Source organism: Ranitomeya imitator, chromosome 4, assembly GCF_032444005.1.
Source record: "Ranitomeya imitator isolate aRanImi1 chromosome 4, aRanImi1.pri, whole genome shotgun sequence".
In the NCBI taxonomy this organism is placed as follows: domain Eukaryota; kingdom Metazoa; phylum Chordata; class Amphibia; order Anura; family Dendrobatidae; genus Ranitomeya; species Ranitomeya imitator.
Window position 1 is genome coordinate 273,510,742 of NC_091285.1, and position 22,737 is coordinate 273,533,478.

At 44.3% G+C, this 22,737-nt stretch overlaps 1 protein-coding gene across 2 annotated transcripts in view; it reads left to right on the plus strand.

Moving 5' to 3' along the window:
* Positions 1 to 21,065, plus strand: part of BEST3 (bestrophin 3) — a 126,438-nt gene extending 105,373 nt beyond the window's left edge. For both annotated transcript variants that reach the window (XM_069762019.1, XM_069762020.1), the window contains 6 exons: positions 202 to 356; positions 938 to 1,015; positions 1,106 to 1,258; positions 1,414 to 1,494; positions 18,147 to 18,298; positions 20,095 to 21,065. In XM_069762019.1, the coding sequence (XP_069618120.1) occupies positions 202 to 356; positions 938 to 1,015; positions 1,106 to 1,258; positions 1,414 to 1,494; positions 18,147 to 18,298; positions 20,095 to 20,941 (1,466 nt within the window). In that variant the 3' untranslated portion in view covers positions 20,942 to 21,065. The remainder of the gene's footprint in view (positions 1 to 201; positions 357 to 937; positions 1,016 to 1,105; positions 1,259 to 1,413; positions 1,495 to 18,146; positions 18,299 to 20,094) is intronic.
* Positions 21,066 to 22,737: the final 1,672 nt, after the last annotated feature.

Below are 22,737 nucleotides of genomic sequence, written 5' to 3' on the forward strand. Positions count from 1 at the left end.
TGTGGGTCCCACCAATGGGACTTGCATCTTTCTCCAGATCGGGTCCATGATGTCATGCCAATGTCAACAGAGATTTGATCGGGATTCCCACTCATATGTAATAATACTTATAATTGTATAAGATTTTATATAACTCACTCTCTGCACTAATAACCTATTCCTTGTCAATGTCCATAGACATGTATGATTCTTTCTGAACAGGATTTATGACGTCGGATGAAAGAAAACTATTTGACAATCTCAAATCTCCTCATCTTAAATACTGGGTACCAGTTGTTTGGTTTGGAAATTTAGCATCAAAGGCCAGGACTGAAGGGAGGATACGTGATAGCGTTGATCTGCAAGTAATGTTAAATGTAAGTCCAGAATGTTCTTTACGCTTTGTTATAATGGGATCCATTCCTGTTTTGAGGGGGGAATAATTCTACTAAAGTGTGAGCTGACAAACAACTATTATCACACTTTATTAAGATAAAATTCAAGGATTATGTTTACGGAATCAGAATTGTAATTTCTCATTGACTTGATTTTGACATAGGCAGTTTAAGCTGGCCACACATATTAGATGGCTGTTGGCTGAACGATGCTTTGGTTGACAGCCTTCTCAGCCAACTCTTCCATATATAAGAGTGGCCAATTGCTCCTGTGCTCTTTGTAAGAAAGCTATCGATTGACACATCTCCTTATCTCTGGGAGAACAATGAGATTGGCAGTCCGAAATCAGAGACACACAATCGACAGATTTCCACACCATCAGTTAGCCGGTGCCCCTGCACACATTAGACTGTCAGCTGACCCTGTCAATATTGGTGGGTCCGGCCAACATTAGTATAATGTATTTGGTGGCCTTTCAGCGTGTTGAATTGTTCACATAGATTCATATAGATACATGCAGTTCCACTTCACTTGGGGATTATAAATATGTTATTTATTTTAGGAGATGAACAGGTATAGGTCCTGGTGTGGTCTCCTCTTTGGTTATGACTGGGTTGGTATTCCTCTGGTGTACACGCAGGTACTTATATGTTTTTAATAATATTTTTCATTAATTCAAATGTTCGAATGTGTGAAAATTGACCAACAACCTACATATTATCTTTTCCAGGTAGTAACACTGGCTGTGTATACGTTCTTTTTTGCTTGCATAATTGGACGTCAGTTCTTAGACCCCAAACAAGCGTACACAGGACATGATCTGGATCTTTACATTCCTGTATTCACTCTCCTGCAGTTCTTTTTCTATGCAGGCTGGTTAAAGGTAAAACATCTTTCTAAATAAAGAGTTCCCACCAAAATATTTATAGTGCATCGATTTGGGAAAACATACGGATACTGTAGGTGCATAATTTATAGTGTTTGTCGTAAGAAATTTAGGTTTTGCTAAGACAAGTCTATTTTGGTTGTTCCATACAGGTGGCTGAACAACTCATTAACCCATTTGGTGAAGATGATGATGATTTTGAGACTAACTGGTGCATAGATAGAAATCTACAGGTTAGTTGATTCAAATTGTATTTTTAGTAATAACTTGAGCAACAAAAATATCCTCAAACTTTTTGTCATGTCCATAAAATTCACTGCTGTTCTGGGGACCTATGTAAAACTATGGCACAGCAACTTCTTCAAGTAATTTGTGAGGTTTTCCCTTTATTTTGGCACGATTTGACCAAGTACTGTCTCTTCCTTCTACTTAAAAAAATGTATTAGTCCTACATACTAGTGTGTATGTGTATGTATGTGGCGTGGTGTTTGTGCAGCACCCCAGGGTCCTGGTCGTTGCAGTAGTGTCATTCTTCCACCAGGGGGAGTGATGTTACGTTTGAAGGCAATGAAGAAGATCTCTTTATCAGGTAATACAATGCATGCAACATGTTCACACTCCAGACCAGAAGGAGGAGCTTTAAGCCTGTTTTAGGTGAACTCCCCTATAAAACATCCTGATCTGGAGGGAAAAGGGGTTCAGAGTTCAGTTCCTGTCAGGAAGACAGAGGAAGAGGAGCTCTGTGGCATGAAGTGCTACAGCTCCTGGGAAGAGACATAGCAGAACATATTGCAGAGAGTGTGCAGGAAAGCAGAGCACAGGAAAGGAATATCAGAGGGAGACCAGCCAGGAGCAGGCTGCTTCCTTCTGAGGCGCAGAATCCGGTAGCCAGAATACCAAGGTAGTAAGGATCTCTACGCTTTACTTCAGAGACTGGTAGGACAGATAATTGCACATTGCTTATCCGCACCTACACCCAGGAGGCACGGTGGCAACTGGTGGGGGCTGGGGCATGCTAGAGTCCCTGTAAAAAGCCTCAGGCCATCAGTCATACGGGTTGTTCCTGTCCATCTGGGGGACAGAGAGGTCATCACAATAGTTGTGAGGACCTCACCGAGAAGCTCAGCAGGGAGGGACTACAACACTCAGGCGCTAGAGGAAGGCTACTGATTTCCACCTGGATAAGGGGACTCTGGATTTGCCTTCAGACCGACCGGACTCTGCCAGCCCTGTGATCCGGTGCTCTGGACTGTGGATGCAGAAGCCTTCAGTAAAAAGGTAAAGAGACTGCACCCTTGTGTCCTCGTTCTTCACTGCGCCTCACACCATCCACCATCTACGCTCTGGGAAGCCCTGGGGACACACTTTACCTGTGGGAAGGTATACCATCTAGCTGCTATAAGATCACCCCAGCGGACCCCAAAGCAGCGTCGGTCACCCTGACCGAATAACACAGGTGGCATCACGAACATTTCCCCTTTAAAGACCTTCCCCCATTGACAACGGACGCCCCTAGGGCCACGGACCGGGTCAGCCACTGTGACAACCCCCTTGAGAACTGAAGGGCCTGGCTCCGAGTACCCCACTGCCCTAACGGGGGCGCTGCATTTGTGTGTCAGATGCAGAGGATTAGGCCGGAGTCACACTACCGTAGAATACAGCCAAGTGCAATGCGAGAAAATAACGCATACTGTAGCACTTGGCCCAGTGTTAATCTATGGGACATCTCACATCAGCGTTTTTTTTCTCAGGCACATTCGACGTACTTGTAAAATCGCAGCATGCTGCTATCGCCAGCGAGTCTCAGCCAAGACTCACCAATGCAAGCCTACAGGTGCGAGAAGAAAATCACACAGCACTCGGACAATGCGAGTTGTGTCCGATTTTTAGTCACCGATGTCCTTTGAAAAGCCGGCAATTCATCTGCCGCGTACAGTAAAGTCACAGAGTGACAGGTTAGAATAGAAAAGATAGAATAGATATCTACACATAGAATACATAGATATGTATACATGTCAGTGACATATATTTGTGATATATATGTATATACTAGATAGTGGCCCAATTCTAACGCATCGGGTATTCCAGAATATGCATGTCCACGGAGTATATTGCCCAGCCACGTAGTATATTGCCCAGTAACGTACTATATTGCCCAGTCACGTACTATATTGCCCAGCCACGTAGTATATTGCCCAGCCACGTAGTATATTGCCCAGCCACGTAGTATATTGCCCAGTCACGTACTATATTGCCCAGTCACGTACTATATTGCCCAGCCACGTAGTATATTGCCCAGTCACGTACTATATTGCCCAGTCACGTACTATATTGCCCAGTCACGTACTATATTGCCCAGCCACGTAGTATATTGCCCAGCCACGTAGTATATTGCCCAGTCACGTAGTATATTGCTCAGCCACGTAGTGTATTGCCCTGTCACATAGTATATTGCCCAGTCACGTAGTATATTGCCCAGTCACGTAGTATATTGCCCAGCCACGTAGTATATTGCCCAGCCACATAGTATATTGCACAGCGACATAGTATACAGCACAGAGCCACGTAATATACAGCACAGAGACGTAGTATATTGGCCAGTCCCACATAGTATATAGCAGCCATGTAGTATATAGTACTGCCCACGTAGTATATAGCAGCCATGTAGTATATAGTACTGTCCACGTAGTACATAGCAGCCATGTAGTATATAGTACTGCCCACATAGTGTATATAGCAGCCATGTAGTATCTAGTACTGCCCACGTAGTATATAGCAGCCATGTAGTATACAGTACTGCCCACGTAGTATATAGCAGCCATGCAGTATATAGTACTGCCCACGTAGTATATAGCAGCCATGTAGTATATAGTACTGTCCACGTAGTATATAGCAGCCATGTAGTATATAGTACTGCCCACGTAGTATATAGCAGCCATGTAGTATATAGTACTGCCCACGTAGTATATAGCACCCATGTAGTATATAGTACTGTCCACGTAGTATATAGCAGCCATGTAGTATATAGTACTGCCCACGTAGTATATAGCACCCATGTAGTATATAGTACTGCCCACGTAGTATATAGCATCCATGTAGTATATAGTACTGCCCACGTAGTATATAGCAGCCGTGTATCCCACGCAGTATTTAGCAGTGTGGGCACATATCCCTGTTAAAAAAAAAAGAATTAAAATAAAAAAGAGTTACATACTCACCCCTGGGATCCAATGGCGATGAGCGCGCTGCTGCCACCATCTTCCGTTCCCAGGATGCATTGCGAAATTACCCAGAAGACTTAGCGTTCTCGCGAGACCGCTAAGTCTTCTGGGTAATTTCGCAATGCATCGTTGGGAACGGAAGATGGCGGCAGGCGCGAGCGGCTTGGCGGACTACAGAGGGTGAGTATAGCAGGTTTTTTTGTTTTTTTATTATTGTTAACATTACATTTTTTTACTATTGATGCCGCATAGGCAGCATCAATAGTAAAAAGTTGGGGACACACAGGGTTAATAGCGGCGGTAACGGAGTGCGTTACCCGTGGCATAACGCGGTCCGTTTCCGCCGGCATTAACCCTGTGTTAGCGGTGGCTGGACGGGAGTATGCGGGCGCCGGGCAGTGACTGCGAGGAGTAAGGAGCAGCCATTTTCTTCCGGACTGTGCCCGTTGCTCATTGGTCGTGGCTGTTTTGATGCGACCAATCAGCGACTTTGATTTCCTTGACAGACAGAGGCCGTGACCAATGAATATCCGTGACAGACAGAAAGATGGAAGTGACCCATAGACAATTATATAGTAGATATAGATATATATATTACATAGAAGCAAAGTCGGCAATTCAGCAAACATGTACTGTAAAATCACAGCAGGAGCCAACAAGATAGAATATATGGATTACATACAGTAAATACACATAGAATAGATAGTTATACAGATGTCAGTGACAAATGCAATTAGTACAGTGTGTGTGCATCTTTCTTTACATGTACTTAATTAATAAAAGATTATTTTTCTGAAAAAAATGGCGTGGGCTCCCTCGTAATTTTCTTAACCAGCAGATAAAAAGCCAACGGCTGGGGACCGATGTTTATAGCTTGGGAAAGGGATAGTACCCATGGATTAATAACAGCTCACAGCTGTATACTTAGCCTTTACTGGTTATTAAAATGGGAGGCCCACCCCCCAAAAAAATGATGTAGGGTCCCCCTATAATTAATAACCAGCAAAGACTAGGCAGACAGTTGCGGGCTGATGTTAATAGCCTAGGAAGGGGCTATGGATACTAGTCCACCAGGCTAAAAACATCAGCTCTCAGCCACCCCAGAAAAGGTGCATCTCTATGATGTGCCAATTCTGGGACTTAGCGTCACTCTTCCCACTTGCCCTGCAGCGGTGGCAAGTGGGGTGATAGTTGGGGGGGTGTTGTCACCTTTGTATTAGGTGACATCAAGCCCCAAAGTTAGTAATGGAGAACTGTTAATTAAACACCTCCATTACAAACCTCATAGCATGTGCTCAGTGTCTCCCTGTGACCTCTTATTACCTGTCTGACGGCACCGCAAGTGTGAGAAAGTTCTCATGCTCGTAGTGCCATCAGATAGGTCCTGGGAGTTCACAACCAATGAACTCACTCCACCTTTCTAATGTCAGTGCGACCGCGGTGGAAAAAATTTCTACCACGCTCATGCTGACATCACATAGGTGAAGTGAGTTCACCTGTCTGATGGTAACGTGAGCAGGAGAACTTTCTCACGCTCACGGTGCCATCAGACATGTAAGAGGAGCTCACAGCGAGACATTGAGCACACGCTGCTCGGTGTCTCTGCTGGATGATAGGCTGTATGGAGGCATCATGCAACCATGCAGCCTGCCATCTAGATGTAGCACAGCTCGACCCATCATGGGACAAATGAATTATCATCTTCTCTGCGGAAAGGTGAGGAATATTGTTGTTTGTTGGTTTTTTACTCTTTTGCAGAAGACAATGGTGTCGGTGGAATGGGCAAGGTCATAAGTATGGTTTAATTAAGATTTTTTAAAGGAGTTTGCGTCATTATTTCAATTAAAGGACTTTTTTCTGTGTGTGTTTTTATATATGACTATGGGGTTAGAAATGGGGGTGTCTTATTGACGCCTCTTCATTACTAACCTCAGGGCTTGATGTCACCTGATAATAGGTGACATCAACTCCCCCAACTATCATCCCACTTGCCACCGCTACAGGGCAAGTGGGAAGAGGGAGGCTCAGTGCCAGAATTGGCACATCGTAGAAATGCGCCTTTTCTGTGACTGCTGAAAGCTGATGTTTTTAGCCTGGGGGCAGTATCCATGGCTCTTTACTAGGCTAATAATATCAGCTCGCAGCTGTCTGCATAGCCTTTGATGGTTATTAATTACAGTGGGACCCTATATCATTTTTTTAGGGTTCCCCTGTTTAATAGCCAGTAAAGGCTAAGAATACAGCTGTGAGCTAATATTAATAGCCTGGGAGGCATCATGGGTATTACCTCCTTCCCAGGCTATAAACACCCCCAGCTGTCGGCTTTCTTACTGCTGGTTAAGAAAATTACACGGCAGTGCATGCCATTTTTTTCAGAAAAATAATCTTTTATTAATTAAATACATCTACAGTAAGCTGCACACACACCGTACTATTTGTATATGTCACTGACAGATATATCTATATATATAATTGTCTAAGGGTTTTTCCGTCTGTCTGTCTGTCTGTCTTTCTGTCTGTCTGTCTGTCTGTCTGTCTGTCCTGGAAATCCCGGCTCTCTGATTGGTCGAGGCCGCCAGGCCTCGACCAATCAGAGACCGGCACAGCATCGACGTAGAAATCCCGCGTCTCTGATTGGTCGAGGCCGCCAGGCCTCGACCAATCAGCGACGAGCACAGCGACGATGATGTCATAAAGGACGTAGATATCCCGCGTCTGATTGGTCGAGGTCGCCAGGGCTCGACCAATCAGCAACGGGCACAGCGATGATGATGTCATAATGGTTGCCATGGCGACGATGATGTCATAAAGGTTGCCTCGACCAATCAGCGACGGTCAAAGTCTGCCGCGAATTCTGGAATTATCATTGTCCATATACTACGGGGACATGCATATTCTAGAATACCCGATGCGTTAGAATCGGGCCACAATCTAGTATATATATATATATATATATATATATATAATGTGTATTTGCTGTATGTAATAAATCTATTCTATCCTGTCGGGTCACGCTGTGATTTTACAGTACACAGTTGCTGAATTGCCGGCTTTTCTGTTATCTATCTATGCTATAAATATATATATCTATATATATAATTGTCTAAGGGTTTTTCCGTCTGTCTGTCTGTCTGTCTGTCTGTCCTGGAAATCCCGCGTCTCTGATTGGTCGAGGCCGTCAGGCCTCGACCAATCAGAGACCGGCACAGCATCGACGTAGAAATCCCGCCTCTCTGATTGGTTGAGGCCGCCAGGCCTCGACCAATCAGCAACGGGCACAGCGACGATGATGTCATAAAGGACGTAGACATCCCGCGTCTCTGATTGGTCGAGGCCACCAGGCCTCGACCAATCAGCAACGGGCACAGCGACGATGATGTCATAATGGTTGCCATGGCGACGATGATGTCATAAAGGTTGCCTCGACCAATCAGCGACGGGCACAGTCGCCAGGCCGCCAGGCCTCGACCAATCAGCGACGGGCACAGCGACGATGATGTCATAAAGGACGTAGACATCCCGCGTCCAATCAGCGACGGGCACAGTCTGCCGCGAATTCTGGAATAATCATTGTCCATATACTACGGGGACATGCATATTCTAGAATACCCGATGCGTTAGAATCGGGCCACAATCTAGTCTATATATATAATTGCCTAAGGGTTTTTCCGTCTGTCTGTCTGTCTGTCTGTCTGTCCTGGAAATCCCGGCTCTCTGATTGGTCGAGGCCGCCAGGCCTCGACCAATCAGAGACCGGCACAGCATCGACGTAGAAATCCCGCGTCTCTGATTGGTCGAGGCCGCCAGGCCTCGACCAATCAGCGACGAGCACAGCGACGATGATGTCATAAAGGACGTAGATATCCCGCGTCTGATTGGTCGAGGTCGCCAGGGCTCGACCAATCAGCAACGGGCACAGCGATGATGATGTCATAATGGTTGCCATGGCGACGATGATGTCATAAAGGTTGCCTCGACCAATCAGCGACGGTCAAAGTCTGCCGCGAATTCTGGAATTATCATTGTCCATATACTACGGGGACATGCATATTCTAGAATACCCGATGCGTTAGAATCGGGCCACAATCTAGTATATATATATATATATATATATATAATGTGTATTTGCTGTATGTAATAAATCTATTCTATCCTGTCGGGTCACGCTGTGATTTTACAGTACACAGTTGCTGAATTGCCGGCTTTTCTGTTATCTATCTATGCTATAAATATATATATCTATATATATAATTGTCTAAGGGTTTTTCCGTCTGTCTGTCTGTCTGTCTGTCTGTCCTGGAAATCCCGCGTCTCTGATTGGTCGAGGCCGTCAGGCCTCGACCAATCAGAGACCGGCACAGCATCGACGTAGAAATCCCGCCTCTCTGATTGGTTGAGGCCGCCAGGCCTCGACCAATCAGCAACGGGCACAGCGACGATGATGTCATAAAGGACGTAGACATCCCGCGTCTCTGATTGGTCGAGGCCACCAGGCCTCGACCAATCAGCAACGGGCACAGCGACGATGATGTCATAAGGGACGTAGACATCTCACGTTTCTGATTCAGCGACGGGCACAGTATCGACGTAGATGTCATAATGGTTGCCATGGCGACGATGATGTCATAAAGGTTGCCTCGACCAATCAGCGACGGGCACAGTCTGCCGCAAATTCTGGAATCATCATTGTCCATATACTACGGGGACATGCATATTCTAGAATACCCGATGCGTTAGAATCGGGCCACAATCTAGTATATATATATATATATATATATACATATATACATACAGTTAAGTCCATATATATTTGGACAGAGAGAACATTTTTCTAATTTTGGTTATAGACCTTACCACAACGAATTTTAAACAAAACAATTCAGATGCAGTTGAAGTTCAGACTTTCAGCTTTCATTTGAGGGTATCCACATTATCCACAATTGGATGAAGGGTTTAGGAGTTTCAGCTCCTTAACATGTGCCAACTTGTTTTTAAAGGGACCAAAAGTAATTGGACAATTGACGCCAAGGGTATTTCATGGACAGGTGTGGGCAATCCCTTCGTTATGTCATTCTCAATTAAGCAGATAAAAGGCCTGGAGTTGATTTGAGGTGTGGTGCTTGCATTTGGAAGGTTTTGCTGTGAAGTAAACATGCTATCAAAGGAGCTCTCCATGCAGGTGAAACAAGCCATCCTTAAGCTGCGAAAACAGAAAAAACCCATCCGAGAAATTGCTACAATATTAGGAGTGGCAAAATCTACTGTTTGGTACATACTGAGAAAGAAAGAAACACTGGTGAATAGAGTTGTGCGACTTTTACTTTTTCGGATCGAGTCGGGTTTCGCGAAACCCGAATTTGTCAAAAGTCGGGTCGGGTGAAATCGGCCGATTATTGCGAAAAGTTGGGGGCCGACTGAAACACGAAACCCAATGCAAGTCAATGGGGAATCAAAGTCGGCAGTGAGTGGAGGACAGGAAAACACCTACAGTGCCCACACTTAGTCTATGTTTGGATGTGACGGTCAGTTTTTTTAAATGTATTCTTTAGCCTTCTTATCGAGCACTCCGCCTCCTAGCCTAATTTTAATTACAGCAGGTCCAATACCTCTCCTCAGAGAGAGAGAATTTTAGTCTAAGAAGAGGTTTCACAGGTACCCATTCAGATGGAGACGTTTATTCTCAGCGAGGAAAGGCAAGTGTAGGACCTGGTATAAGAGAGATGCCATAAAGTGGCTACCAGGTACACATAAAATTGGCCATTTTTATGCGCTAAACGCTCTCATCTATATATATAATTGTCTAAGGGTTTTTCCGTCTGTCTGTCTGTCTGTCTTTCTGTCTGTCTGTCTGTCTGTCTGTCTGTCCTGGAAATCCCGGCTCTCTGATTGGTCGAGGCCGCCAGGCCTCGACCAATCAGAGACCGGCACAGCATCGACGTAGAAATCCCGTGTCTCTGATTGGTCGAGGCCGCCAGGCCTCGACCAATCAGCAACGGGCACAGCGACGATGATGTCATAATGGTTGCCATGGCGACGATGATGTCATAAAGGTTGCCTCGACCAATCAGCGACGGGCACAGTCGCCAGGCCGCCAGGCCTCGACCAATCAGCGACGGGCACAGCGACGATGATGTCATAAAGGACGTAGACATCCCGCGTCCAATCAGCGACGGGCACAGTCTGCCGCGAATTCTGGAATAATCATTGTCCATATACTACGGGGACATGCATATTCTAGAATACCCGATGCGTTAGAATCGGGCCACAATCTAGTTTTTCATATTTCTAGTGCAGTAATGCAGTTCAATTTTCGTGTTTCATGTTTGCATGTTTTAGCGCTGCAGTGTGCTGCCTTACTTACTTGAACCAAAACTCAGGCCCAGTGTAAGTGGCAGAAAGTGGCTGCCTGATATACGACAAACTAACAGGACTGAAGTATATCCACTTTGTGAGAATTTGAAGCTCCCTTTTTTGGGGGGAGACTGAACCAAGAATCAGGCCCTGTGCATAAAACAACACAATGTAAGTGGCAGAAAGTGGCTGGCTGATATACAACAAACTAACAGGACTGAAGTATATCCACTTTGTGAGAATTTGAATCTCCCTTTTTTTGGGGAGACTGAACTAAAACTCAGGCCCAGTGTATATAACAACGCAGTGTAAGTGGCAGAAAGTGGCTGGCTGACATACGACAAACTAACAGTACTGAAGTATATCCACTTTGTGAGAATTTGAATCTCTTTTTTTTGGGGGGAGACTGAACCAAAACTCAGGCCCTGTGCATAAAACAACACAATGTAAGTGGCAGAAAGTGGCTGGAAGATATATGAAAAAATACAAGGACTGTAGTACAATTTCAATCTCCCTACAATGATCTCAGAACAAGTATGGCAGCAATAAAAAGGACTGCTGCACACAAAAGTGTGGACAAATAAACAAGATAACTGTGCAGAAAGGAGCAACAGGATTTTTGTTTTTAAAAAAGTAGTTTGTTTGCACATCAGCGTGCAAACAGCAATGCAGCTATCAGGGAGCCTTATAAGGCAGCCTAATAAGCTACAGAGCTGATGCACAAAAATATAGCCTCCACTGTCCCTTGGTGTTGGACAGTGGAAATCGCTACAGCACAAGCAGTTTGGGGGTTAATCTTCCCTCCCTAACTATATCCCTTCTTCTGATGAAGCTGCAGCAACCTCTCCCTATGCTAAGATCGGCAGAAGTAAGATGGTGGCCAGCGTGCACGCCCCTTTATAACCTCTGTGACGCCGCAGAAAGCAAGCCAATCACTGTCATGCCCTTCTCTAAGATGGTGGGGACCGAGACCTATGTCATCATGCTGCCCACACGCTGCGTCCTCCTTCATTGGCTGAAAAATAGCGCTGAATGCGTCATATGAAACGCGACTTTTGCGCGCAGATCGGCGACCTCATGGCCGATCACACACTAGGATCGGGTCGGGTTTCATGAAACCCGACTTTGCCGAAAGTTGGCGATTTTTAAATTTGTCCGATCCATTTCGCTCAACCCTACTGGTGAACTCATCAATGCAAAAAGACCTGGGTGCCCATGGAAGACAACAGTGGTTGATGATTGCAGAATAATCTCTATGGTTAAGAGAAACCCCTTCACAACAGCCAACCAAGTGAACAACACTCTCCAGGAGGTCGGCGTATCAGTATCCAAATCTACCATATAGAGAAGACTGCATGAAAGTAAATACAGAGGGTTCACTGCACAGTGCAAGCCACTCATAAGCATCAAGAATAAAAAGGCTAGACTGGACTTTGCTAAAAAACATCTAAAAAAGCCAGCACAGTTCTGGAAGAACATTCTTTGGACAGATGAAACCAAGATCAACCTCTACCAGAATGATGGAAAGAGAAAAGTATGGCGAAGGCGTGGTACAGCTCATGATCTAAAGCATACCACATCATCTGTAAAACACGTCAGAGGCAGTGTGATGGCTTGGGTATGCATGGCTGCCAGTGGCACTGGGTCACTAGTGTTTATTGATGATGTGACACAGGACAGAAGCAGCCGAATGAATTCTGAAGTATTCAGAGACATACTGTGTGCTCAGATCCAGCCAAATGCAGCCAAACTGATTGGTCGTCGTTTCATACTACAGATGGACAATGACCCAAAACATAAAGCCAAAGCAACCCAGGAGTTTATTAACCCCTTAATGACAGCCAATACGTCTTTTAACTGACCTGAGATATAAGAGATTATCATCCCCATACAGGTGACAATCCGGCAGCTGTCGGCTGTACACTATAGCTGACAACCTGCTGCATCAGCCAAGATCAGTGTTGGCACCGTCCAAATTTGTTTAACCCCTTAGATGCTGCTGTCAATAGTGACTACATCATATAAATGGTTAACAGAGTGTGGAGGCTTCCTCTTTATCCCAATCGGTGCCCTCACATCATGATATTGTGGTCCTGACATTTGCCATGGCAATTCATGACCAAATAGTGGCCTTAGGGTATGTGCACACATTGCGGATTTTGCTGCAGATCCGCAGCAGATTGGCCGCTGCGGATTCACAGCAGTTTTCCCTGAGTTTACAGTACCATCTAATCCTATGGAAAACAAAATCCGCAGTGCACATGCTGCGGAAAAAAACGCGCAGAAACTTAGTGTTGTTTATTCCGCAGCATGTCAATTCTTTGTGCAGATTCCGCAGCGGTTTACACCTGCGCCATAATAGGAATCCGCAGGTATAAAACGGCAGATGGAATCCGCAAAAAAATTGCGGTAAATCCTGAGTAATTCCGCAGGAAATCCGCAGTGCGGTCTACCTGCTGATTTACCAAAATCAGTCTGGAAAAATCCGCAGAGTAATCCGCAACGTGTGCACATGGCCTTAGAGTCTGACGGCTGTAGTAACCTGTTCAGAAGTTAGCGGCATTTAGGTGGTAAAAATACACATTTTCATTTTTGTCATGCCACTTTGCATTAATTCCGTAAGATCACCTGAAGGGTTAATTAACTACCTGACAGCAGGTAGTATGTTGAGGGGTGTTGTTTTTAAAATGGTATAACTTTTTGGGGGTTTCCCAATATATAGGACCCCTAAAGTCACTTCGAACCTGGATAGGTCCCTCAAAAATACATTTTGTCTATTTCCTTGAAAAAAATGAAAAATTACTGCTACATTTATAAACCTCCTAAAATGCTAACAAAATTAAAGAACATTTTACAAATGGTGCTGATGTGAAGCCAACGTGTGGGAAATGTTATTTATTAATGTTTTTGCGTGGTATGGCTATCTGGATTAAAGGAATAATCATTCAAAGTTTGAAAATTGCTAATTTTTTAACATTTTTCTCAAATTTCTGATATTTTTTATAAATAAACACAAAACATATTGACCTAAATTTACTATTACAATAAAGTATAATGTGTCACGAAAACAACAATCTCAAAATCATTTGGAATTTGTTGAAACGTTCCAGAGTTATTACCACAAAAAATGACACTGGTCAGATTTCAAAAATTTGGCTCTGTCACTAAGGGGTTAAAGCAAAGAAGTGGAATATTCTTGAATGGCCAAGTCAGTCACCTGATCTCAACCCAATTGAGCATGCATGTCACTTGTGAAAGACTAAACTTCAGACAGAAAGGCCCACAAACAAACAGCAACTGAAAACCACCGCAGTGAAGGCCTGGCAGAGCATCAAAAAGGAGGAAACACAGCGTCTGGTGATGTCCATGAGTTCAATACTTCAGGCAGTCATTGCCAACAAAGGGTTTTCAACCAAGTACTAGAAATGAACATTTTATTTAAAATTATTTAATCTGTCCAATTGCTTTTGGTCCCTTTAAAAACAGGGTGGCACATGTTAAGGAGCTAAAACTCCTAAACCTTTCATCCAATTTTAATGTGGATACCCTCAAATGAAAGCTGAAAGCCTGAACTTCAACTGCATCTGAATTGTTTTGTTTAAAATTCATTGTGGTAATGTCTATAACCAAAATTAGAAAAATGTTGTCTCTGTCCAAATATATTTGGACTTACCTGTATGTGTGTCACTGACATCTATACAGTGCCTACAAGTAGTATTCAACCCCCTGCAGATTTAGCAGGTTTAATAAGATGCAAATAAGTTAGAGCCTTCAAACTTCAAACAAGAGCAGGATTTATTAACAGATGCATAAATCTTACAAACCAAAAAGTTTTGTTGCTCAGTTAAATTTTTATAAATTTTAAACATAAAAGTGTGGGTCAATTATTATTCAACCCCTAGGTTTAATATTTTGTGGAATAACCTTTGTTTGCAATTACAGCTAATAATCGTCTTTTATAAGACCTGATCAGGCCGGCACAGGTCTCTGGAGTTATCTTGGCCCACTCCTCCATGCAGATCTTCTCCAAGTTATCTAGGTTCTTTGGGTGTCTCATGTGGACTTTAATCTTGAGCTCCTTCCACAAGTTTTCAATTGGGTTAAGGTCAGGAGACTGACTAGGCCACTGCAACACCTTGATTTTTTGCCTCTTGAACCAGGCCTTGGTTTTCTTGGCTGTGTGCTTTGGGTCGTTGTCTTGTTGGAAGATGAAATGACGACCCATCTTAAGATCCTTGATGGAGGAGCGGAGGTTCTTGGCCAAAATCTCCAGGTAGGCCGTGCTATCCATCTTCCCATGGATGCGGACCAGATGGCCAGGCCCCTTGGCTGAGAAACAGCCCCACAGCATGATGCTGCCACCACCATGCTTGACTGTAGGGATGGTATTCTTGGGGTCGTATGCAGTGCCATCCAGTCTCCAAACGTCACGTGTGTGGTAGGCACCAAAGATCTCGATCTTGGTCTTATCAGACCAGAGAACCTTGAACCAGTCAGTCTCAGAGTCCTCCAAGTGATCATGAGCAAACTGTAGACGAGCCTTGACATGACGCTTTGAAAGTAAAGGTACCTTACGGGCTCGTCTGGAACGGAGACCATTGCGGTGGAGTACGTTACTCATGGTATTGACTGAAACCAATGTCCCCACTGCCATGAGATCTTCCCAGAGCTCCTTCCTTGTTGTCCTTGGGTTAGCCTTGACTCTTCGGACAAGCCTGGCCTCGGCACGGGAGGAAACTTTCAAAGGCTGTCCAGGCCGTGGAAGGCTAACAGTAGTTCCATAACCCTTCCACTTCCGGATGATGCTCCCAACAGTGGAGACAGGTAGGCCCAACTCCTTGGAAAGGGTTTTGTACCCCTTGCCAGCCTTGTGACCCTCCACGATCTTGTCTCTGATGGCCTTGGAATGCTCCTTTGTCTTTCCCATGTTGACCATGTATGAGTGCTGTTCACAAGTTTGGGGAGGGTCTTAAATAGTCAGAAAAGGCTGGAAAAAGAGATAATTAATCCAAACATGTGAAGCTCATTGTTCTTTGTGCCTGAACTACTTCTTAATACTTTAGGGGAACCAAACAGAATTCTGGTGGGTTGAGGGGTTGAATAATAAATGACCCTCTGAAAAGACTTTTCACAATTTAAAAAAAAAAATAAACAAAGAAATAACATTCTTTTTTGCTGCAGTGCATTTCACACTTCCAGGCTGATCTACAGTCCAAATGTCACAATGCCAAGTTAATTCCAAATGTATAAACCTGCTAAATCTGCAGGGGGTTGAATACTACTTGTAGGCACTGTATATACATATATTCTATGTGTATATATCTATTCTATTCCAAGCTGTCACACTGTGATATTACTGTATGCGACATATGAATTGCAGGCTTTTATTCTGTCATCTATCTATTATCTGATCTATCTATCCATATATATATATATATATATATATATATATATTTGTGTGTGTGTATGTCTTGAAGAATATTTCCTTTGAAAATTATGTTTAAATGACATAGAGAATTGCTCTATGTAAAAGCTCAGGTTAAAATCGCGTTAAGGTACCGTCACACTAGACGATATCGCTAGCGATCCGTGACGTTGCAGCGTCCTCGCTAGCGATATCGTCCAGTGTGACAGGCAGCAGCGATCAGGCCCCTGCTGTGCTGTCGCTGGTCGGGGAAGAAAGTCCAGAACTTTATTTGGTCGCTGGACTCCTTGTAGACATCGCTGAATCGGCGTGTGTGACACCGATTCAGCGATGTCTTCACTGGTAACCAGGGTAAACATCGGGTAACTAAGCGCAGGGCCGCGCTTAGTAACCCGATGTTTACCCTGGTTAGCATCCTAAAAGTAAAAAAAAACAAACACTACATACTTACCTACAGCCGTCTGTCCTCCAGCGCTGTGCTCTGCACTCCTCCTGTACTGGCTGTGAGCGCCGGGCAGCCGGAAAGCAGAGCGGTGACGTCACCGCTCTGCTTTCCGGCCGCTGTGCTCACAGCCAGACCAGAGAAGCAGAGCGCCGGGGACAGACAGCGGTAGGTAAGTATGTAGCGTTTGTTTTTTTTTACTTTAACGATGGTAACCAGGGTAAACATCGGGTTACTAAGCGTGGCCCTGCGCTTAGTTACCCGATGTTTACCCTGGTTACCGGGGACCTCGGGATCGTTGGTCGCTGGAGAGCTGTCTGTGTGACAGCTCTCCAGCGATCAAACAGCGACGCTGCAGCGATCCGGATCGTTGTCGGTATCGCTGCAGCGTCGCTATGTGTGACGGGGCCTTTAGAGTCGGATAGCAATCGCACTGCATTCGGATGTAAATTGGATGCTAGGTGTGAAAAAACAGATTGTACTCGCATGACACTTGCATTACGCTCGTGCTACTCTCGGCAGTGAGTATCGGACCGATTTTTTTTATATGTTTAGTGTGACTCCGGCCTTAGTCAGTGAGTCCTACTGAGTACTGATATGTGAGATTATAGTGTAAGTACTGCATTGTTAAATACCGTAGGTTCAAGTTACATTGATAGTAAAGGTACCTTCACACATAACGATATCGTTAACGATATCGTTGCTTTTTGTGACGTAGCAACGATATCGTTAAGGAAATCGTTATGTGTGACAGCGACCAACGATCAGGCCCCTGCTGGGAGATCGTTGGTCGCTGAACAAAGTCCAGAACTTTATTTCGTCGCTGGATCTCCCGTGGACATCGCTGGATCGGCGTGTGTGACACCGATCCAGCGATGTCTTCACTGGTAACCAGGGTAAACATCGGGTTACTAAGCGCAGGGCCGCGCTTAGTAACCCGATGTCTATCCTGGTTACCCGCGTAAAAGTAAAAAAAAACCAAACACTACATACTTACCTACCGCTGTCTGTCCCCGGCGCTGTGCTCTGCACTCCTCCTGCACTGGCTGTGAGCGTCGGTCAGCCAGAAAGCAGATCGGTGATGTCACCGCTCTGCTTTCCGGCCGCTGTGCTCACAGCCAGTACAGGAGGAGTGCAGAGAAGCAGAGCGCCGGGGACAGACAGCGGTAGGTAAGTATGTGCTGTTTTTTTTTTTTTTACTTTTACGCTGGTAACCAGGGTAAACATCGGGTTACTAAGCGCGGCCCTGCGCTTAGTAACCCGATGTTTACCCTGGTTACCCGGGAACTTCAGGATCGTTGGTCGCTGGAGAGCTGTCTGTGTGACAGCTCTCCAGCGACCAAACAGCGACGCTGCAGCGATCCGGATCGTTGTCGGTATCGCTGCAGCGTCGCTTAATGTGAAGGGGCCTCAACAAATACTAAAGTATGTATATCTTGTTCCTAGGTGTCCCTTATGGCTGTAGACGAAATGTATATGAACTTACCTAAGCTGAACAGAGATATCTATTGGAATGACTCTGATGTACGGCCACCATACACACTCGCAGCTGCTGACTACTGTATTCCTTCATTTTTGGGATCAACAGTTCATATGGGGTAATTATCATTATCATGTCTTTAATGAGTCATATATTTGTCAAAATGTTATTCCTCCCAATTTTTTTATGAGGTGAGGAGTTTCTCCGATGTTCAAGTATTAACACATTTCAATACTGTATGTTTCTTTTTATCAGTTTCTATAAAAATGTATTTTGACATATGTACCATGTTTATGAGTTTCAATATAGTTTTGTCCCATGATACAAGAACAATTGACTGTGATAGTATGTAAATCTCAGCTGCTGATTTGTAGTGGAACCATCCTGTAAACCAGTAGCAGATACAGTCAGAAGAGGGCCATTGTGAAAGAACAGTAAATGGGCCCTTTGTAGTTCAACAGCTCTTCAAAATGCACAATTCCACCTACTTTGGAGGTGGTTGTGGGCCCAATTACCCCTCGGGCCCCTGTGCAGCTGCATACATCGCACAAGTGGTATGTCTACCTGTGTTGTAAATCATTACAGCTTGAAATGAATGTGCCATGGTACAGAAACATAAAAACTCTATTCCAAGTACCTTAAACTATATCCTTATATGACCAATTAGTGCGCTCCTGACAAATGACATTACAAAATCAATCCCCTAATATTTTATTGTATTAATTAAGAAGGTTTGGCTACAGGGGGTGCAGTGGTAACAGTCGCAGCGGGGCCTTGGTGGACTCTGCCTCTAGCACTTATGGAGACACCAGTATTACAAAAGGCACATAGTACATTAAGCAAGTGTTACATATTTTGCATCTTGGTCCTGGAACATCAAGTCATCTTTTTGGTTGGATGTTATTACCTAAATAAATTGATTACATGTTTCTTGCAGCTGTAATCTATGGGGATACAAGTGTTTATTTTCCTTGAAGCTCCATCAAAGCGTAAATTAATTAACATACAGTTCTATGTGTGCATCCTTCAGAGCCAGATACTCTGACTTTGGCTAATAGATGAGTGGAGTGTCCTGACTGGTGGATACTATTTCTTTCTTCAGCTCCTTTGCATCTGTATGTGTCTTGCTTTTTCATTGCTTACTGTAGTTTTGATAAATCCCTGTTGTATCTGCTGCAGATCTAGCAGTTCTCTGAATGCTGAGCTCTGTGTAATCCTGCCCACACCAGTGATTGGCAGCTTTCTGTGTACACTGTGAATAGGCAGAAAGCTGCCAATCAGTAGTGGGGATGGGGTTATACAGAGCTAAAGAATATGGAGGACTAGATAGCAGCAGATTTCCTAGTCTTCTAGTCATAATCCTGTGCTGATAAAACATTGATTTGATCAAAATTACATCGATGAATTGATACATCACTGAATTTAGGGTCTCTGCCCCTACATCTTGCTGCTCTAAGATTAGGTGGAAAAACCTGTTGACAGATTCTCTTTTTGACAACTTCTGTCTATATGCCCTATTATAGGATATGTCCCCCTCCCACTTGGGACCCATTACTATAAACCAGAACTAAGAGGCTTTAACAGCAAGGGTTTTATTCTTGTGGATTCTAGGCTATGTTATGCATTTGAATGCTCTACTACCTTCTACAAGGGCCAGGCTGGCTGCAGGTTGTCCCGTCATAATCAGCTGTTTGCTTGGAGGTTAGGAACTATGGCTGCAATGGCTCCAAAGTGAAAAGGTTTGTGGTGATGTAAGAGGTGATCCAGGGCTTAGAATTGGTGCACCAGTGATCACAAGTAATACCGGTGAAATCTCAGGAATTGTCAGAGAAGGAGAAGGGTGTCCATAGTGAATGGGAAACATTTGGGATTATATTTATGTCTACAATTGTTTCTTTCTTTTTCTTGATGTAGACTTCCAGACTCTGTTTTTCTACGTGAAGACTGGCTCCTTGATGAAGAAAAACACAGAAGACAACATTCTGTTTTAAGAAGAGTAAAGCGGTTTTTAAGTGTACATGAGCATCCCGAGTCTCCCGTCAGAACTACAGTCAGTAGACAGGGAAGTGATGCATCGACTATGTTTTTCCCTACTGAGCCAAGTTATATTGGCAGTTACCATCATGTTCCTCCTCGAAGATCAAACTTAACACATGTGAAAAGACGTGAATCTGCTGACAAAAATGCAAAGGTGGGTATTCCTAGGGAAGATTTATCTGTTATCCGGGAATCTAGCAGATCAAATACATCAGAGAGGCAGCCGTCCGATGACCGCAGCCATACACCTACCTCACCTGTACAAGTGCCTGATGTTGTGGTTACCACCGCCGCTGAAACATCAGCAGTACAGAGTGACGCCAAGCTGCAGTCAACGCCACTCCTCGACATATATAAAGAAGAAAATGCCGAGCGCCGCCAGTATGAAGAGAAAAAAGATGAACAGAAGCCTATGGAGTGTGAGATACAAGATTCCAAACTGTTGCAAGTATATGCAGAAAAAGAAGAATTATTAAAGACGTCTAAAAAAAAGCAAGAATCTCCTTACAGGTGGAGTGAAACAGTGTTCCCTACGCAAAACATTTTAACAAGTGCCCAACCTCCAAGGACATCATTGCAAAACATCCCTTTTTCCTTGACTTTAGCAAATGAAGAAACTCGCTCTGTGACAAGCACCCCCCAAGGTCCAGCTGAGGAAATTAGACATTTACTAGAACATATTAATGCCAAAGAAACTGATATAGTGGAATTTCATGACGAATAGAAAGTGTGCAGAATACTGTGGTTGTTGGACAATTTGGAGTCAATTTTACAACGCACAAACATATTTTGGATATTAAATGATTCTTTATATCTTTTTCCTCTTCTTTGCTCTAATGATAGGTAAACCCATACAATATAATATCATTTTCCAGAGAGATCATGAATGTTGTGAAGGCCGAACCAATATGCTGAGATGAAATTTGTTCAATATTAATAGTAAAACATTATTATTTTTTCATTAATCTTATTGTTTAATATTTAGCAGATCAAAGTCATATAATTTACTGTTTTTATAAGGTTTATAAGAAAGCAGTACATCATACGGCTCCTGTCATACGGCCATTGTATGATGATCAACAGCTCCCCAAAAAGTGTTATGTCCGCACAGCCTTTCCACACAGTATTATGTCCCCACCCAGTATGACACCACCACAGTCTCCAACACAGTATGATGCCTACCTCACGATATGATCTCCCACAACCCACCAAAAAGTATGAACCCACTATCATGATCCGTTTGAGGGTTTAGTCCTGTCTGCTCTTTTTCTGGGCAGTTAATGTTAAGGGTTAACTTTGCTCTGCCTCATTCTGGGCTCAGGTTTGCTATTTAGCTCCCAGGCATCCTGCTGGTGGTGTCAGCTATAATTCTGCCTTTGGCATGTGAACCTGACTCTGGTAACTCTTGATTTGTCCTGCTGGGATCCCTGACTTGTCCCGTGTCTGTTGACTCCCTCTGTCTGCCCTTTTCCCAGCATTTCTCTGTTTGTCTGATTCTCTGGTTCCTGACTTGGCTCGTTTTCGGACTCGCTTCTGCTTTCTGACTTTGTCTTATCCGCTTCTGACTGCTGCTGACCCTCCTGGCTTGTTTCTGACCACGTTTACTACTTATCCCTTTTTGGTACTTTTGCCTCTGATTGGATTTTGACTCGGCTTGTCTGACCACTCTCTCACCACTTGGTGGCGCCTGTGCTGCTGCTCTGTGGTGCTTCTCTGTGTACACAGTCTCACTTCCCTCTCAAGCTCCCTCTGGTGGAGGTTGCATTATACTGCACTGCAGCAGCATGACTTTACTGTCACGATCTGTTCCAGGGTTTAGTCCTGTCTGCTCTTTTTCCAGGCGGATCTGTCATGATCCCAATGGCAGGGGATCACAAAAGGAACTGCGCGGTCAGCGAAAAACCCTTCAAAAAACCATCCTGAAATTACTTGAACTCATGTGCCAACTCATGGAACATGAGGAGTAATTTCAGCCCACTAGAGCAACCAGCAGCAAGGAATCACATATCTGCAAGCTGGACTAAGACAAAAATAAAGCAAAACGTGGAACAGGAAAATCAAAACTTAGCTTGTCTTGAAGATAACAGACGCAGGGAGCAGAGGTAAAAGGACACGCTGATTACATTGATAGCCGGCGAGGAAATGACAAAAAAGCCAGGTTAAATAGGAAACTCCCATAACCTGATGGAACAGGTGGACACCAGAGACCGCAGAGAACACAAGTCACCCAGTACCATCAGTAACCACCAGAGGGAGCCCAAAAACAGAACTCACAACAGTACCCCCCCCTTGAGGAGGGGTCACCGAACCCTCACGAGAACCACCAGGGCGACCAGGATGAGCCCTATGAAAAGCACGGACCAAATCGGCAGCATGAACATCAGAGGCAATCACCCAAGAATTATCCTCCTGACCATAACCCTTCCACTTGACCAAATACTGGAGTTTCCGTCTGGAAACACGAGAATCCAAGATCTTCTCCACAACATACTCCAATTCACCCTCCACCAGCACCGGAGC